The sequence below is a fragment of the Ursus maritimus genome, unplaced genomic scaffold (genome assembly GCF_017311325.1).
Source record: "Ursus maritimus isolate PB19 unplaced genomic scaffold, ASM1731132v1 scaffold_1, whole genome shotgun sequence".
NCBI lineage: Eukaryota > Metazoa > Chordata > Mammalia > Carnivora > Ursidae > Ursus > Ursus maritimus.
Window position 1 is genome coordinate 50,315,522 of NW_024423343.1, and position 22,554 is coordinate 50,338,075.

Genomic DNA, 22,554 nt, shown 5'->3' on the forward strand with positions numbered 1-22,554 from the left:
TTTTTTTTTTTTTCTGATTATATGTGTAAGTGGCACTCAGTGTAGAAATTCAGCGAATGAAGAATATATAGAAGGAAATATAAAGAAAAGCATGTTTCTCAGAGGGAAATTTAGCTCTAATTTTACCTTTTAAAATACCTTTAAAAAGACTATTTTTGAAGAGGCCTACAGAGCACATGAATGAATCTGACTCTGTGTCGAAAAGGTACTCCAGGTGGGACACTAGAATGGTGAACAGGGAAATGGATTGGGTGGTGGTTTCTTAAAATCTCCAGTGGGCTCAGTGTCCTTTTGTGAAACAATAATTTGGGAATAATCTGGTGAAGTTCCACACAATGGTTAGCTACCCAGTGTGCTTTCATTCCCCTGCTATATAGGGAAAGAACCATATCTAATCATCCTTCAATCACTATTTCATTCAGAAAACACCTGGCATATAGTAGCTACTCAGAATTTGAAACTAAATAGATTATTGATGGGTAATACATTTGTCTCTATAATTTACAAAGCAATATGATCTTCAGAATACTAGAAAAAGTGCTAGCTCTTAGAATGGTTCTGCAAAGTGAGAAATCCAGTTACTCTAATATCACCATTCTATGTTGGAATCTAGGGAAAATGAAATGGCTCCCAGCTACTGAGGCTTCCCGATGCACCCAAAGTCCCTAATGTGAAGGGAGGGGCTCAACACTGGCCCTTTGCTAAAAATCAGAGGGAGGCCTTAGTGGTAGTAAGACCTGGGGGACTCCTCTCTGCCTCCTTTCTCCTTCTGTTTCCTGTAAGGATTTCAGCTCTTAACGCGCAAGAACTTAACTTTTTAATGTGGTTGGAACAAAAAGTATGAGGAAGTATCTAGGGCTCCTTTCTGAAATATTTTAGGGGGTGTATTTACTTTGTTAGGTTTATTAGAAGTGTTGATTCTCAGTCGGGTTGATAGATGGACAACGTGTTTCAGTGATGTGGGAAGAGAATAGGAGAAGCCAGACCTGTTAGAGCAAGCCCTGGAGCCACGGTCGATGAGGCTTGTCTGGTGTCTTGTATGGTTAGGCATATGGTATCTGGTGGGCCACCATCTGAGGGCCTGTTTCTCTCTTTCCTAGTGTGCCCTCCAGACCTCTTTTTTGTTCATGTTACTGTACTACTTTGGTTTTCTTGATTTTTTTTTTAAACTTTATATTATTGTTCACATATACTTCTGCAGTTTCATTGTTTTTTTCTCTCTTACTCCTCACTGTTTTCCATTTTGAACATTTAGAGACCCATCAAGAAAAGTAAAATCACAGGAAGGGAGAGATAAGCACCAGTAAAGTGAAATACTATAGTATTACCTAACCATGCTATCGAGAGTAACTGAAGGATGGGTTTCTGGAGTTGTACTGTTAGAATTTAAGCTTTGTCACTTTGTGTATGTGTGTGTGTGTGTGTGTGTGTGTGTGTGAGAGTGTGACTGTGGTGCAAGCTATTTAAGCTCTGAGCTTATCTCCCTCCCCCTCCCTTCTGTAAAATGGGACCTAATAACTGTACCTGGCTTACAGTGCTGTGAGGTTTCACTAATATAGTAAATGTAAACCTCTTGGCACTAGGCTAGGATGAAATTTGTCTATTAATACTTATTAAATAACCATTAAAGCATTTAGAGCTGAAAGAAACATTAGATTGTCACCTTCCTTACTACATGGTAAGTTTCTGCCTTCTAAAATTTTATTTTTTACTGCTGTTTAACACCTAGAAGAGTGTTATCCAACAAATAAGGACCAAATAAATGTTCGCTGAGTGAGTAAATGAACCTGTTCCCATCTCCGTATTTTAGGAATGAGCTCTCAAGCTCAAGAGTTAAGGGATTAGCCCCAAGATAGGTGACCAAGCTAGAGCTAAAATTAGGGTCTCCTAACTCCCACACCAGTGTCCTTTCTGGGAAGACTATGCCATTTTCTCAGTATTTATTCTGTATGGTAAATTCGTAGGGAGCTGTGCAGTAGTACGAGGATGAGCTTTGATAATCGTATATGTTTAGAATCAAAATCTAGCATTTTCATTAAATCATTGGCATACTAATTTGCACATCTTCATCTATAAAATGAGATAATTTCCATCTTTCAGAACTATTATGAGGATTAATTAAGGTAATCCATGTAGAGCACTTGGTCCCATTTCTTTGGCCTTTCCCACACCACCTCATTTATTAGTCTAGACTAATTATACATTTACAGTCTCCACTTTGTTTCTCATTCTTTCTTGAATCTTCTATGATCAGGCTTTTGACTCCCGTCACTCTGCAGCTCACTTGTCAAAGTCAGTACTCATCTGTCTTGACCTATGGACAGAGTTTTAAAATATCACAATGTGGTCTTCAGTACAACTTTCTCCACTTACCTTCTAGGATGTCACTCTTGGTTCTCTCCTGTCCCACCGGCCTGCTCCTTCCCAGTTTCCTTTCTTAGCTGTCCTCATTTTCCCTTGTCTGTCCTCTGACTTCTTGTCTTTTGTTCTCTCTCTGGTTCAACCTCCTCTAGTTGGTGGCTTCTAATACTGTCCAAATGCTGATGACCTTCAAGTTTATATCTTTAGTCCAGACATCCCAGAATTCCAGATTTACAAACCTTACTGCCTACTTAATATCAGCGTAGCATTGTCATAGATCTCTCAGACTTGGCGGATTCTACAGTAAACTCCGATGCCACCCTACAGCCGACAGCTATACGCCTCCTATAGGTCTTCCCATCTTAGTGTATGAAGATGTCACCTTTCTAGTTGTCCAAGCCCAAAGCACTTGGAAACGTGCTAGATTCTACTCTTTCTCTCTCTGCATCTAGTCTGTCAACAAATACAGTGGCCTTTCCTTTTTTTTTTTTTTAAGATTTTATTTATTTATTTGACAGAGAGAGAGACAGCCAGCGAGAGAGGGAACACAGGGGGATTGGGAGAGGAAGAAGCAGGCTCCCAGCGGAGGAGCCCGATATGGGGCTCTATCCCAGGACTCTGGGATCACGCCCTGGGCCGAAGGCAGATGCTTAACGACTGAGCCACCCAGGCACTCCCCATCCAGTGGCCTTTCCTGATATGCATCCAAAATTGAGCTGCATCACTGCAGCCATGTTAGTATGGAACATCATTTCTGACACGGAGTATTGGGTTACTTACTGTTCCTTTTGCCCAGAAACATATGGAACCAGCTATGTCTTGAAATTCAGATATTTACTAATTTTAGAAAGCTAATATGGGTCAAATATTATATGTGCATGTAACACCCACAGTGGGCCTCCGGTAGCATCCCATAATCAAATATTAATATTTCTAAATGAAACATGAAGAATATCCATGCTAAGTGGGATAAATAAAGACTTAACATCTCATTGTCAGTTTGGATTCAGTTTTGCTACAAAATGAGGTCAACTCAGGTTTTGCTCCCATATGATTTAAGAAAAAAGTGTTCGATTTTCAGAGCTTCAGGGATTTTGCAATTGCAAATGAGCGATTCTGAACCTATATCTACATGGCTTACTCCCTTATATTTTTTTCTGATCCTTATTCATTGATTATTTACTGAGTAGTCAGGGAAGATCTCTAAGAGGCCTCTCTTTGTAGAACCAGTCTGGCATGTGGGGAGTGTCCAGTTAACAATTACTGAAAGGAGGAATGAAGCTGAAATCCTTTTTTACTCAAGCATGTGCTATTTAGAAGAGTGTGTGACCGGTTTCAGAATAACCATTGTCAAGAACAAAATGCTGTTTGATTAGTGATAGTTCAAACACATATTAATATTGAGTATATCAGAAATTCTTAATGGATGAGTCATCTGTGGACACAAAACCCATTATCTACTCTAGTGCTGGGGGTAGCCTCATCAGTTGGAACCTGTTTCATTGATCTGTTATTGATTTGGCATGTAACTTGAAATCCCTTTTTAGTATAACTCGATCCTTTTCTGATCACCCTGTGTCTTCGAGCATTTCAAGTAACTGATCAAGGATATTGACACTATTTTAATCTAATTAAAATGAAAAAATTTAATATTTCTATCCATTTTAAGTATCACTTACAAAATTGAAAATAAAAGTGAATAGTTCTTATTAAAACCACCTGAAATTTTAATATCCATTATATGCCTTACATAAAGAACTTATTTCTCTCTGAATAAAATGTAGTAAAGTGCTGTCGTGTTATTTGTCTTAGCTTTGGTTGGCTATCCACAGGAGACAGATATGAGTAGAATTATTGGAGTACCACTTTTCCCAGTGGTACTTTGACAGAGATAGAGACAGCCAGCGAGAGAGGGAACACAAGTAGGGGGAGAGGGAGAGGAAGAAGCAGGCTCCTAGCAGAGGAGCCTGATGTGGGGCTCGATCCCATAACGCCGGGATCACGCCCTGAGCTGAAGGCAGATGCTTAACCGCTGTGCCACCCAGGCGCCCCAGGAAGGGTTTTATATACTTTTAGAAAGGAATCATTTTTCTCTTCTTTGGTGCTTTGAGACCATAATTTTATTTAAATTGCTAATCTGTTTTTGAAGGATATGTAATAAATTGTTTAGCATTTATATTTAATCAGATTTGTAATTTGTATGACTTTTTCAGAACATTGGAAAAATTGAATTTAAGAAAATGAGAAAAGGGAAATGTTATTGGAGTTTTACTGTATTTTAAAAAGTTGGCCCCTGATCTACAGATTGAAATCATTCTTAAATTATGAATTTTTACTGCTTTTCTCTCCCAGACCGGGTAGAACAGATGTGATTTTATTTTTTATTTCACATTATGGGGAGCGCTTTCTTTGGGTTTTATGGAGAGGATTTTATTTATTACGGTAGTGATACTCAAGTAGCATCAGAAAATGCTATTTTAAATACAAGTGGCAAATTTACTTGCAGCCTTAAACTTAGCAAACATGCCTTTAGGTAGTCGGTATTTTTGAAGGTTTTTATCTGATCACAATGGCTTATATTCAACGGTGCTATTAAATGAAAGAAACATGGATGCCTTTTCTGCCACAGAGGCACAGGTGGACATCTTGGTAGCAAGCCTCATGCAGTGTGACACATGGCACAACCCAACATGGGGGCAGAGAGCATGCAGCTTGAGCTAGGAGTCATTTTATGGATACTTTGTGGTAGATTTGTGTGTTTCTGTGGGACAGCCATTATTCAAGACATTTACATAGTATGGTGTTTTTTATTAAATGTTTGTTATTTCTTAAAACAGTCAGGCCCTGACTAGCATAACCTCTTCGGGAGCCAAAGTCCTGCACCCCGCCCCTTGCTATCTATATAAATGATATTTTTGACTCTGTCCTTTATAATGTTGGCACCCTGTGCATATTAGATGTAATCAGGGCTGAAAGGAAACTTGAATCCATCTGGAAGCAATAAACTTTTCTAAAAGACTGCACAGTGTTATTTAATCCTGTGACTTCTTACTGTGAGTGAAATTAAGGTTTGATGCAGTTGTGTCACATCGTATTGATATCAAATTTATCTTTCTAAAAAAAACCTGACAGTAGTAGAACAGCACGGAGGAGATGGCTTGCTGTAAGCCCATAAGCTATTTTGCTTTGATTACATGTTATATCGTGTAGCTAAATATCTAATATGCTTGATCAAGTTTTCTCTAAAATTTTTACACTCTCAGGTAACAATTTCTTTTACCTTTAATTTTGCCTCTTTATTGTAGTACTAACTATATGGTAGAAAATGTAGTACGGTGAAATGCATGGAGGAGAAACGATTTTAAAACTCTTTAATTGGGAACACACTTGCATTAAATACCATATATGTAGAATACCAAGGTCAGACGTTGAGCTTATTTGCATATTGGACTCTTTGAATCACTTCAAGATTTTTCAGAAAAAAAAAAATAACTTCTAACTTCTACTCCAAAATAGTTTAATTATTTTTTTACTTCAAGTATCAGAGGATGATATTTTGTGTGAATAGGAGTCTAGATGGTATCAACTGACTAGCATAATTTATAGTGTGTGTGTGTGTGTGTGTTTACTAAGACTTAAATTTGTTTACATTTTGCTTACATCCAACTGAAAATAAGTGAGGAAATCTGACTACATTTTATAGGTGGTTTCATTGTAATTTTTTTTTCTTAGTGAACCAATTCTCGCTGGATTTACTTAGCCAAAGTTTTTGAATGCCAAAAACACAACAGAAACCAAACATGTTTGTCAACTATTTGCTTTTAAAGGTGGAAATGAAATAAAAGCCATATCCGCCATGTGCCTAGCATATTAAAAATAAACATGAACTTTGTCTTGAAAGTAAATTGGATTTTTAAATAAAACCATGATAAGCTATATTAAAATTGCGCCTCATTTTCCTTGTCTCCACTAAGTCTAGGGCCTACAGATCCTCATCAAATGAATAAAGGTTTACAGATATTTTTAGAAAATCTCAAATTATGTGTTGTTTTTTTATTTACATGTAATTGACATAGAGCATAGAAACTTCAGGTGTAGGACACAAGTGGATATTTGTATATATTCTGAAATGATCACCACAGTAAGTTCAGTTAACGTCCATCACCATACATAGTTATAAGTTTTTTCTGTTATGAGAACTTTCAAGGTCTACTGTCAGCAACTTTCAAATATGCAGTATCGTATTACTGTAGACACTATGCTATACATCATATCTCCATGACTTACTTATTTTATAACTGGAAGTTTATACCATTTGACCCCCTTGAGCCCATTTTGCCCAGCCCTCACCTCCGGTAACCATCAATCTGTTCCTTGTATCTATGAGCTCAATTTTTTGTTTTTGTTTTTTAAATTCCACATATAAGTGAGATCATGTGGTATTTGTCTGTTTTTGATGTTTCTCCCTTCTTAGCATAGTGCCCTCAAGGTCCATCCATGTTGTCACAAAAGCCAAGATTTTTTATTTTTATGGTTGAACAATATTCCACTGTGTTTGTGTGTGTATCACATTTCATTTATATCCATCCATCTATGGACGTTTAGTTTGTGTCCATATCTTGGCTATTGTAAGTATGTGTATTTAAGTGTACTTTTGTATGGTTAGTATATGTTGCTTCTGGCAATTTCTCTTTATCCTCCCTTCCTCCCACACACAGTGATTCCTTGACTGCAGGAGTGCCATTTCTGGCACAGGAAGGTAGGCTGATTGTAAGTTCAGATGTCCTGGAGGCCGATCAGGTGAATCTCTTCCAGTCCATTTCCAGATGGTCAGGATGGCATTCTGTTCCTGAGCTGTCTTGGCTCCTCAGATGAACTTCTTCCTTTCTGGTACTAGGACCAGTCTCGTCATCAAGTAAAAATTACTACTTCAGTCGCTCTTGTAATGGCTCTATTCCCTTCCAGCCACACACAGCTGCATGTGCTAAGTTCAGTTACCCTGGACTTTGAGTAGTTATTCTGAGTATTTTTTTGTTATCTTGGGAGCAAATAATGACCGTCTTGAGGGTAAACCTGAATGGGAGTGGTAATAAAAGTGAGCCTCTTAGTGTCTTTCAGTAGCAAACCCATCAGATTATCTGGAGGGCTGTGTGATAGCTTCATTTTGACTACCATGAGGTAATGGGGGATCTGACTTGCACAATAGGGCGTTGATTGATAGTAATGGCAGAGGTGAAAGCAAAGTTGGTGTGACAATCTTTGACGTCCTCAGGAAAAAAAAAAAGTGTCTGGGAGTTGAAATATAAAGGGCTTTACCAGGCAGAAGGCCCAGACCCAGGCTTTTTTAGACACTCTGAGGCCATCACTCTGGCTCAGGTATATATATAGTCCTATTCCCAAAGCCCAGCAAGTTCCCGGCAATGAAAGATGAAAAACTCCTTAACCACTCTTCTCATAGAAACAGTTGTCCATGGAGATTGTCAAATTCATATTAGCATCTTAAAAATTTTTTTATTTGAAGTCAATTTAATTAACATATACTATATTATTAGTTTCAGAGGTAGAATTTAGTGATTCATCAATTGCATACAACACCCTGTGCTCATTATGTCAAGTGCCCTCCTTAATGTCCATCACCCAGTAACCCCATTCCCCCACCCACCTCCCCTCCAGCAACCCTCAGTTTGTTTCCTATAGTAAAGAGTCCCTTATGGTTTGCCTCCCTCTGTTTTCATCTTATTTTATTTTTCCTTCCCTTCCCCTGTATTCATCTGTTTTGTTTCTTAAATTTCACATATGAGTGAAATCATATGGGATTTGTCTTTCTCAGACTGATGTATTGCGCTTAGCATTGTACCCTCTAGTTCCATCCACATCGTTGAAAATGGCAGGATTTCATTTTTTTTGATGGCTGAGTAATATTCCAGTGTCTGTGTGTGTGTATACCACATCTTCTTTATCCATTCATCTCTCGATGAACATCCGGGGTCTTTCCATAGTTTGGCTATTATGATCATTGCTGCTATAAACATTGGGGTGCACGTGCCCCTTCGAATCACTATCTTTGGATAAATACGTAGTAGTACAGTTGCTGGCTCACAGAGTAGCTCTATTTTTAACTTTCTGAGGAACCTCCATGCTGTTTTCCAGAGTGCTTTAATGTACACACAAAGTGCCTGGAATATAGCAGGTGTTCAAATATGTTGAAACAGTAAATTTTTGGGCTTAGCCTAAATTATTACAGTCTCCTCTTGATCTAGCCCCTTGCCTGTTACCACTTTTGAACCATCATTCAGTTAGTATGGGGGAAAAATGCTTTGAAAGACATTTGTGCCTTCGTTCTCTGGTAAGTTAGGAATTTCTGGTATGTGACTGAGTCTCAACTGTGTCCTGGGTCACAGGATCTTAGAGGGCCTGGGAAATGGAGGATGTTTGTTAATGTACTTTTATAGATGGTTGATGTTTGAGAAAACTGGAGTCAAGAAGACCTTCCATTTGCTGGAAAATGAAGGAGCAAAGGTTCCGAGGTTGAAGTGCGTACAGTATGATTGAGATATTATCTCACTGATGGTAAAGACAGTTAATGACAAACTTCTTAGAAGCCGAGCCTGTGTCTGAAGCATGGAACTAGGTGCTAGGATACAGAGATTAGAGACGAGGAGGACAATTAAGATACTGTTGAAGTGATTTTCTGAGAATGGAAAAAGGAAGAGCAATTACCATCCTTCTGAGGCTCAAGGGGTTACTGCACAAAGGCCATCTGGGGTGCTGTATATAAACTGTATCTCGCATGAACTGATATACATACCTGAACTGATAATGCCCCCCAAATGACTAGAGTATGAAGCTAAGATGAATCAAGGCCCTATTTTATATTGGTGCCATTTAAAAATGTTTTTCCTAAGGAATCGAGACGGAAGTGGATGTATGAAATACAGTCAGGCAAATATCTAAGTAGATCATAAAGTCAAGGAATAAACAGTGCAAATGAAAGGAGCACACCCGTGTTCCTGCGGAAGGGAAAATGACAAAACCCAATCACATTGCATGATAAGGCCTGTTATAGAATGTGATCCGTGAATATGAAATAGAGAATATGAAATTTTGAAATGTACCTTTATTTTACTGGGTTTCAGATGTAATAGGGACTCGCAGCAGAGTCTAAAAATAATCTGGCATTTTAGATATTTGATTCAAGTGATTAAAGATGAAATGCATGGAACATGCCATCTTTAGGCTACATTTTCTTAAGGTTAGACCTATGCTCACCACACTACAGACCAGGATTCTTGAGTTTCTCAGTCTCAGGACCACTTTACAGTCTGAAATTACTGAAAACCACAAAGAGCTTTTGTTTGTGTAAGTTACACTTATTGGTACTTATTAGGAATTAGACATTTAAAGTATTTATTAAATATAACAAATCCATTGCATTTTAACATAAAATATTTTTATTAAAAATATTTTCTAAAAAAAAAACCAATAAAAACAATACCACTTCATTATCTTAGATTTTTTCAAATGTCTTTAATAGAAAGCTTAGCTGCCTTTAATAGGATGTTTAATATAAGATAGCTGAATTTTCAAGATTGTGCTTGCATTCAATCTGTTGTGATTACATTGTTTTGGTTAAAGTTTATAAGGAAATCCATTTTCACATAGATGTGTATTTGGAAGAAAGAAAGAATTTTAATGTTTTCAGATAATCGTGGCTATTCTTTGAAACTACAGCAAAACCTAAGTGCCAATTTATTAAGGTTAGTTACAATGTTGAATCTGAAAACATACTAATGAACCTTTGTAGTCTATTTGAAAATTTATTGGTCTGTCTTGCACTTTGAATGAATCTTTTACTTATGCGTGATTTTATAACCTCCTGCACTGGTTATATGGAAAATTTGGTGTATGTACTAAGCTAGATAGAGCTTCCAGGTGTTGACACATTGTATTACCCAATATTTAAAAAGTATCAGATATACTACTCTGACCACCAGTCTCATGAGAAAATTCTTGAAGTATTAGGAAGCTGTCAAGCTCATTGTCATAGATACAAGTTTTGTAAAATTCTAATTTTTGCTCTAAAGCTTGAATTTTGACATTGACAACAAACATTTTTAGTTGTTTTTCTTGAGTGACTGGCTCACTTTGCTCATTTCCAGGAAAATGTTTGCCAGATACTCATGTCTAAATTCCATTGCCTGTGTGTCAGTCGATGTTTGCAGTAAAAATAGTCGTCCACAAAACCAGCTTATTCAACTGCAGTGCAAATGGTGTAAGCGCTTCTCCTGGAGAGAATCCTCACTGTCATTTGTCGCAGAAATGCTTTCTGCATATTTCCCATTTCATTTCCCGTAATATTAAAAAGAAATGTAGTTCAGGGTAGAGATTTTTATTTACTTTTATTTTTTAAGGATTTGAGAGAGAGCGATCACATCTGTGCATGCAAGGGGTGGGGGCGTAGAGGGAAATGGAAAGACTCTCAAGCAGATTCCCTGCTGAGCGCGGTTCCCCACTCTGTGCTCGAACTCATGACCTGAGCTGAAAAAGAGTCAGAGGCTCAACCCACTGAGCCACCCAGGTGCCCCCCAGGGTAACGATTTTGTAAAAATTAGTGTTCCTCCTTCACAGAGGACAGTTAAGCGAAATGGATCTTTTTAACCTGGGAGTTCGAGGTTCCTGAAGAAGCGAGAATGACTTGTAAAAGTGTCACTGCTGTGATTCATGCTGACCTCAGGTTTTTTACTGCTTTTGCACCTGCACCTTCAATGCAAATGCCAACGTGGTGAAAAACACAGCTAGCATGTTTAGTATTATTATAGAAATCGTTTTGACCCTGTAGAATCTCTGAGACTCCACATTGAGAACTGCTGATGAGTGTTTTGGCTTAAGCATTTAAATGATGGACCTAATTTGCCAGTTTCTCCTGATGATTCGTCTGTATAAAATAACAGTAAAAGTATAGACATACCTTTTAGTAATGGTAGAGATTTAGGGGAAAGCTGATTTCTTACCAGCTCACCAAGATATTTAGAACATGAATAAGTTACATAGGAAGGAAAAGCTTTAGAACAGAAGTTTGTCTAAGATTGGAAGTTAACCTAAATTTTCAATCATACGTTTTTAAAAAATATCAGTTTTATGTGGTGTTCATGATTGATTAAACAGACCAAGTAATTTAAAATTGCTAACATCAATTTGTATCCTAGGCATTAAATGTTGTTTTGAATAAGGAATTACATGTTGTCTGTATTTCAAATCTGTAAACCTAAGACTAATACTTATATTCTTTTGACTGATTAGTTCATTTTGGTCTTCTTGGAAAAATACCTAAATATCTCCAAGTGCTTAAATTCTTAGAAGGATCAAAGCTGTTTACACGTGATAAAAATAACTAAGTAGAAAAAAAAAAACCCCACAGATAGGAATAGCATTAATTTTTTTATTTGGTGTGATAAAAATGTGACTTTTGAGTATTGGATTCGCAGTTTTTCTGTTTCTCTCTGTAAATGATAACTTTAAAATTTCCCGTATATATATATATATATATATTTTTTTTACTAGATAAGAATGCTCTTTCTTGTCACTCTTGATATGTGTCCATATTTAGAAACTTTCTCTGCTAACAAATATTATGTCCTAATTCTCGAAGATAGTAATGCGTTGTGAAGGTTTTCAGCAAACTACAGGAGCAGCCCTATTTGTTTAAACCCTGGTTTAACCTGATTATTAACAATTAAATTGTGTTTTCTTCTTACAATTAAAGTGTATTCAAATTTATTGGTCCCCTGCTTCACAGATTTATCTCAGTATGTGGTGTATTCAAACAGAATTTTGTATTTTTAATTAGGGGATTAGATAAGTAATTCTGAAGAGCCAAAAAAAAAAAATTGTTAGACATCACGTTGCTTAACCATCTAATATAGCATAAGTGTGTGTATACACTATGTTGTGGGAGCCATCGCTCAGGCAGGCCTGTTTTGCAGGCAGTATTTTAAAGAGTGGACATGTGCAGAAACTGTGAGCACAATTAGCGCCAAGCAGATAAATCCAGCTCTAATCCTGTTTACGGTCTGCATCAGACAGATGTGCCAAGATTGATTTAGACAAGCCCTAGGCTTACAGTAATATTTTTAAAAGTGCCGTTCACTGTTCTATTTTTGTTAAACCTTTGTTAAATATTCTTAAGTGTGGCAGGTTTTACTCTTCTCGTTAACCACTGTAACCTACCCTGAGCAGGTCCTGCTTTGCTCTCATGGTGACGGGGTAACCTGCTAGGAGAGGTTATCTTTATTCCCTGTAATTAAATTGACTTTTCCCCCCAAGAAAATACAACAATAGGAAGTGGGTGCTGAATTAAATAAATAGCATGATATCCAATAGACATGTACTTAAATCCCTTGCAAGAACAGATGGTCCCCAGTATCTCTGTAAGTAATGTGAGAGGACAGTTAATGTTCTGAAACAACTAGCTATAACCAATATGATACTAATGAACCGATAGATTTCAAATGATAAACCACACGCCACAAAGAAAAATCCTATGTCGTCTGTAAGGTTTACGTTTTCATAACCTGAAAAAAGTATGCAGAGGATTTCCATATTTTTATCTACTGTTATCAAATATTATTTTTATGGGTGAAGTTTTATGCCACACTTTTCACCAATAAAGAGATCTCTTAACATTAAGGTAAAATTAAAGTTGCATTTAAAATACATGCCCCAAAGTATTTTTTTTTTTAACTTCTCTTGTAACATGCTGTCTGCCTGTGTTCAGTTGTACGTGGAAATGTGGCTTTTGCATACAGTTTTTATTTGTGGTGGAAATTGCTTGTACTACAACAGAGGTGGCTAGCATGTGGGTCCAAGCAGCTATCTTGTGGATGAAAATTTAAGCAGAGATACAGGACCAAAAAAAAATTTTTTTTTAGCATTTATAAATGTATAAAAAGTTTATATATGAAAAGCAGTATTTTTCTGGTTGACTGGGAGAATAAAGTGATTCTGAATCATTCTTAAGGTATTACTACAAAAGGGTATAGAGAAGCGGTCAATTTTATAGGCCCATAGCAATAGTCTTCTCTCTCAGGATGATTTATTTATTTTTCCCCTTTAATCTTGTTTCTCATAAATATTTGTGTATTCTAAGCTGTCCCAAAGAGTAATGTTTTGGAGCGGGAATGGAGGAGACACCATGACCTAGGATTTTCCAGTTTATCCTATCAGATGATCTGCAGAACCTTCAGCCTTCACTGGGGGGTTAGCCTCAGGGCTTTCCACCTAGAAACCTGAGGAACCTTTGGCCTTCGCTCTCTTTCAAGTCTGGGAAACCAGTGTTCTGCGGCCCCACAGAGCCAGCTGGTCCACTGCTCCTATCTTAAGAACTTGAAAGACAAAGACCTAGAAAAGCACCACCTAATCTGATATCTGATTAGTCTGATTAAACCACAGTTAGGCAGTTCTGAGCCTTTAAAAAAAAACAGTTTAAATTCAAGTTCACGGAATTCTAACAAGTTTTATTCCTGAAGACCATATTCAGAATGAAAAAAAAAAAAACAGTTTTTTGTAAAAGCTGTAATACTATACACATCTTCAAGAGTTAGGAAACAGTTATATTCAAAATTAAATGAATCCCGTTTTTAGAAAACTGGGTGGATTTACTTATGTAGATGATTAACATTGCAGAAATAATAGATGAGAAATTCTATGTAGGAAACTGGTGCCTGAGAGATTGATACAGCTGCTGAGAAAAACAGGGGTGAAGAACATTCATCTGTTAGAAATTTGTTAAATGTTTTATTCACAGACCAATTATCCCTCTTTTCCTTTCAGTTAGAAGGGAAATGTCTGCTCTGAACCTGTAGGTCTTTCTTTTAGTCTCTTCTTCTCGCTTAGGCAAGGAGACCATTCGCGTAAAAGCCCCAAATTTGAATGTGTGGGCAAATGCAGGAGAAGAGGTGAGAAGCCTGCGCACGGAGAGCCGGGACCACGGATCAGAGTTCGGGGGTTCTCGGAACGCTGGCTCGGACTCCCGGCGCCTACGGTCTCCGTTTCTCCGAAGGGCACCTCAGTCTCCGATCCACTACTACTCTGTTAAGGGACACGTTGGTTGTCTTGCTGGAGACACAGTAACGGTTTGCCTAGCGTTTTAGGTTTGCCTAGATTTGAAAAACAGATCCAGAGGGTCAGGGGAGAACGTGTTTACTTGAAGAAGGTGTTTGTGTCGACCCAGTGTTCTTAAGGAGTGCGGTTAACGCCAGCCAGAGCGCTTGGATTGAAATCTTGGCTCTGCCCCCACCCGATGTGTGACCGTAGCCAAATTACTCGAACTGTCTGTCCTGGATTTCTTTTAATTTAGGAACAGCCTCGGCTTCATAGGGTTCATATTAAAAGAGATAATAGATATAAAGGGCTTAGGGCAATGTCTGGCATATAGCATGTGCTCAGTAAATATTAGCTACCCTTTTTAGGGAATGGAATTTTAAAAAAGCAGCAACATGATCAGGAACTATTTAAGGACAAGCAGAGGAAACCATCTTCTCAATTGATTACAGAAATATTCTCGTAGAAAAATTAGAAATTCATATACGTAAACCACAATCTATTCCAAGCTTTCATATGTATATTCACATATATGTGCATATGAAAATATATTACACATACATGATGTATCCAATAAATATATACAAGACGGTAATGGAAATGTGCTGTGTTATTTTAGACACGTTTCTAGTCCGATTTCTACATTTTAATGGCTGAATAGCATTTTAGTATATGAATAGATTTTACGGAACCAAAACTCTGTTACTCATTTAGTTTCTAAGTTTCACTCAAATAATGCTTGGGGAAGCATTCTGTTAGCTAAATTGTGCGTATTATTTATTCCCTTAGGGTACATTCCTGAAAGTAAATTGCTGGACCAAAAATAATACATATTTTAAAGCATTTTTCCTTTTCTACATTTTTAAAAATTATAAATGTAATGTTGATTACAGAGAGGGAAGTTATGGAGCTTTATAGGAAAAAATTAATCTCCTACTCCCTCATATTTCTCTTTAATAGGTAACCAGTATTAAGTTTGTTGTGTGTTCTCGACTTGAGTTTGTTTGTTTTTTTAATGAAAGTGAGATTCAGTCCCTCAGATTAGTTTGTACTTTGCTCTTTTTCCGTTTCTTCATACCTCTTGCCATGAAGGTCTCTAGAGTTCTAACTTGCTCGTTTGTGAGCTGCAGAAAACTATGATTCAACCGTTCTCCTATTGAAGAACAGGAACATAGCTTTCAATATTTCTGCTATTATAAATAGTGCTGCAATTAACATTTTGAAATCTTTTGATTCATATTCCCAACTTGTTCTCCAGCAGTTACCATTTTTGCATTCCCACCAGTGCTGGGATTGGTTCCTTTTAGCCGCACCATCGTCCAGCATGATTTTTGATCTTGTGCCAATCTAAAAGGCAAAAACTGGTATCTTGTTGTTTTAATTTGCATTTCTTTGATTACTAATTAGATTGAACTTTCTCATATGTCTCTTGGTCAATTTGCATTTCTTCTTTTGTGAAATTCCTGCTTGGGTCTTTTATGTGCTTTGCCACTAAAGTGTTTTGTTTCTTGATTAAATAGATTGTTTAACTGTCATGTGTTGCAGATATTTCTGCCCGCTTGGCTTCTGCTTGTGACATCTATTTCTGGTTCTTTAGGTCTTTATAAGCGATGGAATAATTTTTTTTCTTTCTTTATTGAAGTATAATTAACATACAGTGTTATATTAGTTTCATGTGGGCCTTGAATAATTTTTATGTGAAGTGTATCAGTCTGTGTCTGCCTTTATTGTCACTCTTAGGACTTTACTAATTTGTGGTTACATAAAGTTCTTTCTAATCTAGAAATACTGGTCTCTATTATGAAATAGGGTTCTATTTTTTTCCTTTTCAAAAGATTAACCCATTCTAAATCACCTTTTACTGAATATTTCCCACTGAGCTTAGATACCACCATTATCACATTAGTGACTTTTTAAATGTAAGTTTCTTTGAACCATTCTTTTATCTATTCCTAGATGTTTTAATTATTACAGCTTTACAAAATATTAATATCTGACCAGGCATTGCTCCCCCCTCATTACTGTACTTTTAAAACATTTTCTTCATTAATATAATACATTTATTCCAAGATTTGCAAATCATTTGATTAGGTTCCTTGCCCCTTACATCAAAGAAAATACCGTTGAGATTTTCATTGGAATAGCATTATAAGTAGTTATTTAATAATGAGAATAATGACATGGAAAAAAGTCTCCATTTATTACTTAGTAGGTCTCCATTTATTCTGTTCTTTGTTTCTCAGTATGTTTGAAATAGCATGTTCCCCCCACACAAGTCCAGGATCATCTTGCTAAATTTATTCTTAGGTATAATATGCTAATTGGCATGGGATCTCTTTATCCCTATTCTGCCTCCTTCCTGGGTATTGACCTATTTGTAACCAGCTTCCTTACTGGGTATTCTTATCAGTTCTAGTGATTTTAAATAGATTCTTGTAGATTTTGCAACCGTATTGTGATATCATCTGTAAAAAGCTAGGATTTTAGCCCCCCTTCTGCCCCTTCCACCACCAACTGTCTTTTATTTTTCTTTCATATAGTATTGACCAGAATGTCCAGAATAATTGGGAATAGTAAGAGCGATAATAAGTATTCCTGTACTGTTTCCAGAAATTCTTCTAGTTTTTAACTACTAAGTTTGATCTTGAATGTTGGTGTACTATCTTTAAATTTTTCATTTACAAGAGACTTTAAATTAGAATAGTCATTGAATTGTTTACTGCCAAAGTAAAGCACACACAGGGTAAATAATTCAGATTATAATATAGGTCTTCCAGTGAAAAGAGCACTAATTTCATTCCTTCCATTTTTTTCTTTCCCTCAATGGTTCTAGGTTTCCTTTCATCCTTTCTTGGTGCTCTTATTTATTGTATGTTATACTACATAAAAAAATTAAATTTGTGTGAGAGATAAGGTCATAATTGATATTGTAAGATGAGCCTGGAAGGAGCACCTTTGACAAGCCTGCTTCCTTTCATCCTTGAAGGTTGTGGAAGGATGTAAGATCTTCTCGTCCCTCCCAGGTGGTGCAGAGACCCTGGCTGTGTGTCCCTGGGTGACCGTAGAAGTGCACTGTACACAGACTTGAAGCCTGCGCTTTCTACGGAAATGACAGGCCCAGCAAATTGACTTGGGGTTCACCTTATCCCACCACCATAAACATTGAGAAAAGGGCTTGTTTCTTTTTCCGTGGTCTGTGTGCTTTATGAATAATCGGACACAGTTTGCAGCATGGTTGGGAGAGGCCCGCTCGCTGAGAATGGGGGGAAGTGACTTCCCAATGCACCTGCAAGTCCTTGCTCCAACCGGTGAACTCCGTGGCTGTGACAGGATTGAAGAGGTTGAGAGCGGGCCTTGTGTGGCTGCCGAGCACCACCAAGATCTCCACATCTGCTTCTGTTGACTTTTTTCTCTTGCCATGGGTCATTTTTTTCCTGCTTTCTTACATGCATTGTGGTTTTTTTTAAAAGACGTGTTTGAGAGAGGGCGCAGTGCAAGTGCGGGTGGGGCAGAGGGAGAGACTCAGCAAGTAGACTCCCTGTTGATCGCCGACCCTGGTGTGGGGCTCCATCTCCTGACCCAGGAGATCATGACCTGACCTGAAATAGCTGGGTGCTCAACCCACTGAGCCACCAGGTGCCCGTGCATGCGCTGTGATTTTTTAAAAAAAGAATTTATTTATTTATTTGAGAGAGAGAGTGCGAGCACTAGCTGGGGGTCGGGGGAGGGAGGGGCAGAGGGAGAGGGAGAAGCAGATCGCTACTGAGCAGGGAGCCCCATGTGGGGCTGGACCCCAGGACCCTGAGATCATGACCTGTGCCAAAGGCAGACGCTTCACCAACTGAGCCACCAGGCGCCCCGCTTTTTTGATTGAGTAATTTTTTTTGATTGAATGGAAGAGATTGTGAATTTTGCTGTGTAAAGTTGGTGGCTATTTTTATATCCCTCTAAATAGCCTTGAGCTTTATTCTAGGATGTAGTTAAATTACTTGGAAACAGTTTAATCCTCCTGAGGTTTGCTTTGAAGCTTTGTTAGGTGGAATCAGAGCGACCTTTAGCTAGCTCACGAAGGAGACAACTCTCTCCCAAGTACTCTGCTCAGTGTTTCACAAATGCCAATATTCTTCCACTTAGGCTGATGGGAACGCCTGTGTGATCTCTGAGCATTGTTTTCTCTAATCCTGAGGGTAGTTCTCTCTGCCTGGCCTCTCACATCTGCCGTATATACTCAGCTGAAGATTCAAGGGGGACCTCTGCAGAATTCACTTGCCTGCAGCTTTCTCCTCTTCAGTAATTGGCCCAGTGAACTTAGTCATTGTGGCTTTTCTGGACTCTTCATTCCTGCCTCACCCATGGAGACAAGCAGGCTGCACCAGGGCTCCCCACTTACACGGTGGCCTGGAAACCCTCTCCAGGCCGTAGCCTGGGGCTCTCCTGTGGCTGCTGCGTTTGCCCACTCTCAGGGACCACTGGCCTGGGCTACCTGATGGCCGATGTCTGTATCCTGCATACCCTTTTAATTATTTCAGGCAGAAGGTAAACCAGTCCCTGTGATTCCATGTTGGCCAGGTAGAAATTTTAGAAGTACTTGTTAAAAGTATGAAACACGCCAACTTTGAGAGTCCATTGAAATGGCCTTTGATCACAAAACATGTTTTCTGACCTGTGGTTAAACATAGCCAGTAAAATTTCATGGCAGTCTAAAATGAAGTCTGACTGTGGTAAGATTCAGGTGGGTCGATCTTTCTAGACTGGCAGGGATTCACAGTGTCTCATACAGGAATCTTACTCTGCTTCCTTTTTACACGTGTTGTACTTTACCTGGAACGTACATATCCTTTTCCTTACGCTTTGCCTTTCATAACTGTTGTCAACTCACTTCTGTCAGTGAATTCTCTTCTTCCCGTTACTTTTTTCTGTCCCTGTGTGAGCCAAGGAGCCTCTTGCCTAAGGCTAATTTACTATTATTGAAATGTTGCTTTGTTTAAGTTCTTGAATTTCTTCTATTGAATATCTTCAGTTTTTGAATGTCCTAGACCTTGTGCGACAGAGACTTAAATGCTGTTTTTCTCTTTTTTCGTTCTTGGGAAAATAGACCCAATTTTTCTTTTCTTTCCTCCCCCAACTCACCCAGGGATGGACATAAGACACAGTCAGTAAAATTAAACATGATAAAGATTTTGTGAGTTTTCACTTTCTGTTATTCATATATAGAAGATATGGACACAAGGGTTTTGATTGGAAAACTTAATTTTTTTTTTCAGGTGACTCCAAGTATGACGTTAAATGTCAAGAAGAATTTATTGAAGTCAAGGACATATTCTCCGTCAAACTGAAACGACGATGTTCTGCTAAGCAGCAGGGAAATGGTACTTTATTAGGTATCACACTCTTCATTTGTTTGAAAAAGGAACAAAATAAATTAAAAGATTCTACGCTTGATCTTATCAATTTAAGTGAAGACCACTGTGATGTATGGTTTAAACAATTCAAGAAAATTTTGGCAGGTAAGTGCTCCTTACGGGAATTTTTAATGAGTCTAGTTTACTTGCTGTAGGTTATTAATCGGGACTGTATTTATGCGTATAGCAATCCTTGATTACGTGAGGATAGTTTGTTTTTATTCCTAGTCTGCTGAGTGTTTTTATCATGAAAATTGAATTTTGTTATCTGCCTTTTCTACATTAATTGTGATAATCATATTTTTTCCTCTTCATTCTGTTGACGTGGTGTTTTGCGTTCATTTTGGTATGTTGAGCCATCCTTGCATTCCAGAAATAAATCCCACTCGATCATGGTATATAATCCTTTTAATATGTTACTGAACGTGGTTTGCTGGTATTTTGTTGAGGGTTTTTATATCAATATTCATAAGAGATATTGGTGTGTAGCTTTGTTTTTTTCTTCTTCTTGTACCTTTTACCTGGCTTTCGGTATCAGGGTAATGCTAGCCTCATAGAATGAGTTGGGCAGCAACTTGAATGGCCACTTCCATGAAGAAGCTTTGATAATATGAAATAACACAGTTCTTAAGTAATTTAGTTCAGTTGAATTGTTTTTGAAAGCGTGTTTTTCTAATCCTGTCTCTTGAGCGTCTATTAGAATTATTTTCCTTCCGTATATTACTGATGGCAAGTGCATATACGTACTGGGTGGCTTGAGTGTAACGGTTTGTCTCTATAAGGGTTGATTTTTCGAAAGGTTAATATCCAGAGGACAGAGAATATACGTACTAAAGTATTATCTTATAATGAATTTACTGTATCTGAAATTTCTAAATGGCATTTATATTTTACATACTAAATAAAATGCATGAATACAAATATGCTATTTAGATTTCTAGAGCATATCTAGTTAAAATATAGTCAAACTGAGTTTCAGGATTGATTCTTTTTTTTTTCCATGTACATAAATCTTGTTTTCTTTTCAGCCCATTTCTTTCTGTTTGCCAGAAGGGTTAGGGTGGAGGCAGCGGGTGATGGTGCAGTTTGGTGTAAGGTGATACAGGGCAGAGAAGGGTGCCAGACGAAGAGTGGGCACATGGTGATGTTAGAAAGTTGCAAGCCAGCCATCATTATCAATAAGACTGAAGACCCAAATTGGCCAGAGGCAACCAACTGATACCGTTAGGCCCATAGACAAGGAGCTGAAGTGACACATTAAAAGGAAGAGACCCTGTTACTAAGTAACCTATGCTTCCTTGTTAGCTCCCCTGGGACCTTCAAAGAGAGCTGATTCTTTCAAGAAGGCAGGAAACGACAGAGGCCATAGTGTAGTTCATGTCTCTGGAAACAGTGAATATATATATTTAACTAAAAGCATTCCACATTAACAGTGGGTCTTTTACAGTGTTTTATTTTAAATTGGTGTGAGAAGAGATTCTAAGAAGTTTAAGTAAAAGTGAAAAAATTGGTAAGTTCAGTTGAATTAAATTTCCTTGGGCAGGTACTCATGAGACTCATGTTCTATAAAATAAGAAAGCCATTTGATGAGGAGAGCAAAGCTCTTCCTTTCACTGACGGTCTGAGAAAATTTCCTCCCATGGGGCTTATGTGTGAAGGGCCTGCACAGTGACCTAGGAGGCAACTTGCTGCGTGTATCTCAGCCATAAAACCAATAATAAGTAAGCAGAGGACATCACAACAAAGCTCAATTTAGTAAAAGCAATTTTGTAGGAGTAGAGGGGCTCATCTAAACAAAACAGGCCCCCCTGTACATACACAAAACAAAAAACACTGTCCAAATATTTTTCCAGCTTTATGAGTGATGTTTTGATTTGGTCTAGGATTAAAATCTAGGAAAATTACGGAGATGAATAAATTTACTTATCTTTTAGGATATAATCTTCAGGGAATGTTACTTTTTGTAACTTTGATTTTGATAAGAGTTGGCAAACCCAAAAAACTAAAAAAAAAAAAAAAAGTAAAAAATAGAAAAACCAAAAACAAACAAAAAAAGAAAAAATGATTTTGATAAGAGTTGGAGATTATAAAATATATGAGGTCATATTCTCTGGCAAGGTTCCTGCAGGACAGTGATTTTGCTGATTAAAGTAAATAGATTGACATTTGAAATCAGCCAATGCAAACAAACAAAATAGGGTTGAAATCCTCTAATAAAATAAAGGAACCTAACCAAGATGGTCTGAATGAATGACCTTGCCCCCAGGTGGCCTTAGCAGGTCTTGTAGGAGGAGCTAATTCCTTATCTCCACGCCCCGCAGAGACAGTCCTGGGTCAGTTTCATTGTATATAAATAAATGCACGGTTACAGCTCCAAATCTCTCTACCAAGCTTCATATTATGCCAACATTTCGTTTTTAAGTTTAAAGTTTTAGAACATTTTTCTTGATCTTTTTTTTTACTTGCAAATCCGTGTAAGGCATGTGTTCATTAAAGTGCCTGTCAACTGAGAGACCAGCACAGTTGGCTCAACCCTCATTCCAGAAGTGGAGGAGGGCCAGTGTCTTTCTTGAGGCGATGAGGGTGATTGTTCTTTCAGCTCTGATTTGCAGAGTTGGGTCAATTTGTGGATTATCCTCCTGTCTCACACTCACTGTCCCTATTCCATGCTACACTGCATCAGGATTGACAG

At 37.8% G+C, this 22,554-nt stretch overlaps 1 protein-coding gene across 3 annotated transcripts in view; it reads left to right on the forward strand.

The window, feature by feature from the left end:
- Positions 1-22,554, forward strand: part of CERKL (ceramide kinase like) — a 113,132-nt gene that overhangs the window by 21,477 nt on the left and 69,101 nt on the right. For all 3 annotated transcript variants that reach the window (XM_040643235.1, XM_040643241.1, XM_040643249.1), the window contains exon 2: positions 19,725-19,967. In XM_040643235.1, coding sequence (XP_040499169.1) covers positions 19,725-19,967 — 243 coding nt within the window. The remainder of the gene's footprint in view (positions 1-19,724; positions 19,968-22,554) is intronic.